At 58.9% G+C, this 3,269-nt stretch overlaps 1 protein-coding gene across 1 annotated transcript; it reads left to right on the plus strand.

Annotated features, from left to right (window-relative positions):
* Positions 492–1,964, plus strand: LOC8083751 (myb-related protein 330). The gene has a single exon (XM_002439566.2). The coding sequence runs from the start codon at positions 622–624 to the stop codon at positions 1,693–1,695; it is 1,074 nt and encodes a 357-aa protein (XP_002439611.1). The 5' UTR covers positions 492–621; the 3' UTR covers positions 1,696–1,964.

Consider the following 3,269-nt stretch of genomic DNA (forward strand, 5'->3'; position numbering starts at 1 on the left):
AAACATCTGACACACAAACTACCATCGCACGGCAGTGGATCGTCGCGTGACCGACGCGCCCAGAGCCTCCAAACGGCAGCCGGTGGGAAAAGCGCAAAACGACGGTGGATTCGTAACTGCAGCCGCAGCGACACCCGGCCGGCCGCCCGGCGCACAGACGCCCGAAACCCCCCCACCCCACAGTCCCACCCACCCACCCCACCCCACCCCACAAGCCGCGCGCGCGCACGGCGACGTGACCGCCACACGCGCGAGGGAAGGGAAGGTCATGCGCGCGCTCGCGATGTCCCGGGAGCCCAGCCGGCGGTTCGCGGCTCAGAGGCCTGCCCCATTCTCTCCACCTCCCTCCCGATCCCCAGCAAAAACCCACCGAAAACGCCCAAAACCCACCGCAAACGGCCGCGCGCCCGAAACCGTCCGCCCGTCCGTCCGTCCACCTAACCCTTCCTTCCCATCTCATCACACCACACGTCCAGGTCCAGGAGCAAATAAGCCTCCATCCAACCACAACGCCCACGTCCGTCCTTATATACGCGCACGCAGCCCGGCCCGGCCGCCGGCGAGGGAGAGGGACTGGCAGGTACTACTAGCAGATCGAGCGGCGAGCCGTCGACGATCGAAATGGTGGTGCCGAGCAGTGGCGCGGGAGGAGGGGTGGAGGGCGGCGGCGGCGGTGTGTCGGCGCCGGCGGGGTCGGGTTCCGGCGGGAGGGTGAAGGGGTCGTGGACGCCGGAGGAGGACGACCTGCTGCGGCGCGCCGTCACGCGGCACGGGCCGAGGAACTGGACCGTCATCAGCGCCGAGATCCCCGGCCGGTCCGGCAAGTCGTGCCGCCTGCGGTGGTGCAACCAGCTCAGCCCCGGCGTGGAGCGCCGCGCCTTCACGCCCGAGGAGGACGCCGTGATCGTGGCCGCGCACGCGCAGTACGGCAACAAGTGGGCCACCATCGCGCGGATGCTCCATGGCCGCACCGACAACTCCGTCAAGAACCACTGGAACTCCACGCTGCGCCGCCAGCGCAGGGCCGCGGCCGCCAACGCTAACGCCAACGCCAACGCCGCCACCGTCGGGTGCGCCCTCCAGCTGCGGCCGCTCGCCGCCGCGGCCGTCACATCGGCCCCCGTCCCGCTCTGCCATCTGCTGGATCTCAAGGAGTCGGCGGCGGCGGCGGCATCCGTGCCGTTCCATCGTCTGGACCCCAAGGAGGTCGTGGAGGACGACGAGGACATGGACGAGGAGGACGACGAGGACGGCAGCAGCGAGGACTCGGTGCTCATGCCGCCGCCCAAGAAGCGGCCATGCGCCGGCGACCAGCATCCATCTTCTCTGGCCGTGAAGCCCGAACACGCGAAGCCGCCCCCGCCCCTGCCCGCGCCCGCGCCCGCGCCGGCCGAGCCGCTCACGTCGCTCACCCTCAGCCTGCCGGGCAACGGCGTCGGGGTCCACGACGAGACACCCGCACCGCATAGCCCGGCGGCGGCGGCGAGCGTGGAGGCTGCCGTGAGCATGAGGGCGAAGCTGGAGCAGGACCCGTGGTTCGTGCCCGTGATGCGGCAGATGATCTGCGAGGAGGTCCAGCGGCAGATGCAGGGGATGGACGTGTCCTGCAGCTCGCTGGTCGCGGTGCCGGCGGCGGGCAGGAGCAGCGCCGGCGGGGGGGCCGACAACGGCGGCGGCGCCAACGACCATGACTGATCGATCGACCCGTAACCGTGACGGAATGGCGGGCGGCGATCGACTGACGACCAAGTTTCACCATCATCTAACTTCTTTTTTTTGTTGGTTCGTTTCGTTAATCCCGTGAACATATCACATCATCCATTGGTAGGGTTCTAGCTTGTTTATCAGTTTACTTTTACTCTAGCTAGCAGCAGTAATCCAAGAAGTTGCAGACTGTAATCAGCAGATTAAAGCTTCTGATTTCTTTCCTTGGGAATTACTGTATATTACTCGTTCGTCGTGTTCGTTGGTCCGATTCGATGCTTGCATGCATAGATAGATGGATCGGGGACGATATGATCGAGCAGTGATGGCGGCCGTTGAGGTGTTTGTTCAGTTAGGCGGTTCAGGTGTTGTGGTTGGGTCGTCGATGAATCAATGTGTTGTGCGTGCGTTGGTTTGGGCTTGGGTCGGGGCGAGACCGCTAGTGGGGTTGGGTTGGGTGGGCGCCGCGGCCGCGCGTGGCGTTGCTCAAGTGCGGAACCGAACGAAACCGCTCTCGTATGTGGACGTGGCAGCGCACGCACGCTACTCCGTCGCCACTTCCTTTCCTGGTACTAACTACTAGTTGTACTAGCAGTTTTCAGTTCCTTCTTTCCGATGGAGATAGGGCACTCCCAATAATATATTTATGGTGATTTCTATATCTATTAATTTTTTAACAGCTCAGCCTTTTACTAATGTGGCAAAAGAATTAATGAAAAGAGAGGGTACAAAACAGAGAAACTGTTTCTTCATGAAGAAACCGAGTCGACACTAGCATCAAGACAGTAGGAAACGATCGAAACCTCGTTGGGGAGACTCGAGTAGTTTCGAGTTGCCTCCATCCGCATCCTGTGTGTTGTCGCCACCGTGCAGATGGCGCGTGCTCAACTGCTGGCTCCTGCCTCTGATTTCCCGTGAGCTTGCCATGCCCTCTCCAAGGGAATGAACGTCGTCTGCACATAGCAGCGGTGGAACTAGAGCTAGATGGTGACGCGACACTAGAGCTGGAGCAAGAGATGAGTGCCGGTGCGATGCTGGAGTCTCTAGTTTGCAGTGGGACTCAGGAAACCCCGCGGTGGTGTGTGTTCCTCTTCTGTGAGCTAGTTGAAGACCTAATACGGTTGGCAAATGGGCCTTAGCCCACACACTGCAGGCCCAAGGCATGTGTAACTTAGAATTTTGTATATACTACATTAGGGAGAAAATGACGTGAACAAAATACTAAGAATCGGAACCTCTTTTACAACAGCCAAATAAAATTCAAAATTTGTCATGATTGCAATTAGGCTATATGGTTACTTGCTACAGTTGATCTATTGCTTTTTTGTGTTGTATTTAATTTATCTCTTGTATATAAATTATTGTAGAAACCATGGATTGGAAAGGATAGTTTGTACAACATATTAATTGTTCTACTTCTCTCTTGCAAACTGGCTCAAGAAACCACTAGTACACATATGCTCTAAGCCGGCGGGGGTAAAAACTTTTCGCATACGGTTTTAGTTATCATGCGCCTGTGTTGTAAAATTGTACGGCCAGAATTAAAAACCGTCTGTGTAAATAGG

Source organism: Sorghum bicolor, chromosome 9, assembly GCF_000003195.3.
Source record: "Sorghum bicolor cultivar BTx623 chromosome 9, Sorghum_bicolor_NCBIv3, whole genome shotgun sequence".
Lineage (NCBI taxonomy): Eukaryota > Viridiplantae > Streptophyta > Magnoliopsida > Poales > Poaceae > Sorghum > Sorghum bicolor.

Excerpts from the sequence above, each read along its gene's own strand:
- LOC8083751 (XM_002439566.2), top strand. The coding sequence starts at position 622 with ATGGTGGTGCCGAGCAGTGGCGCGGGAGGAGGGGTGGAGGGCGGCGGC.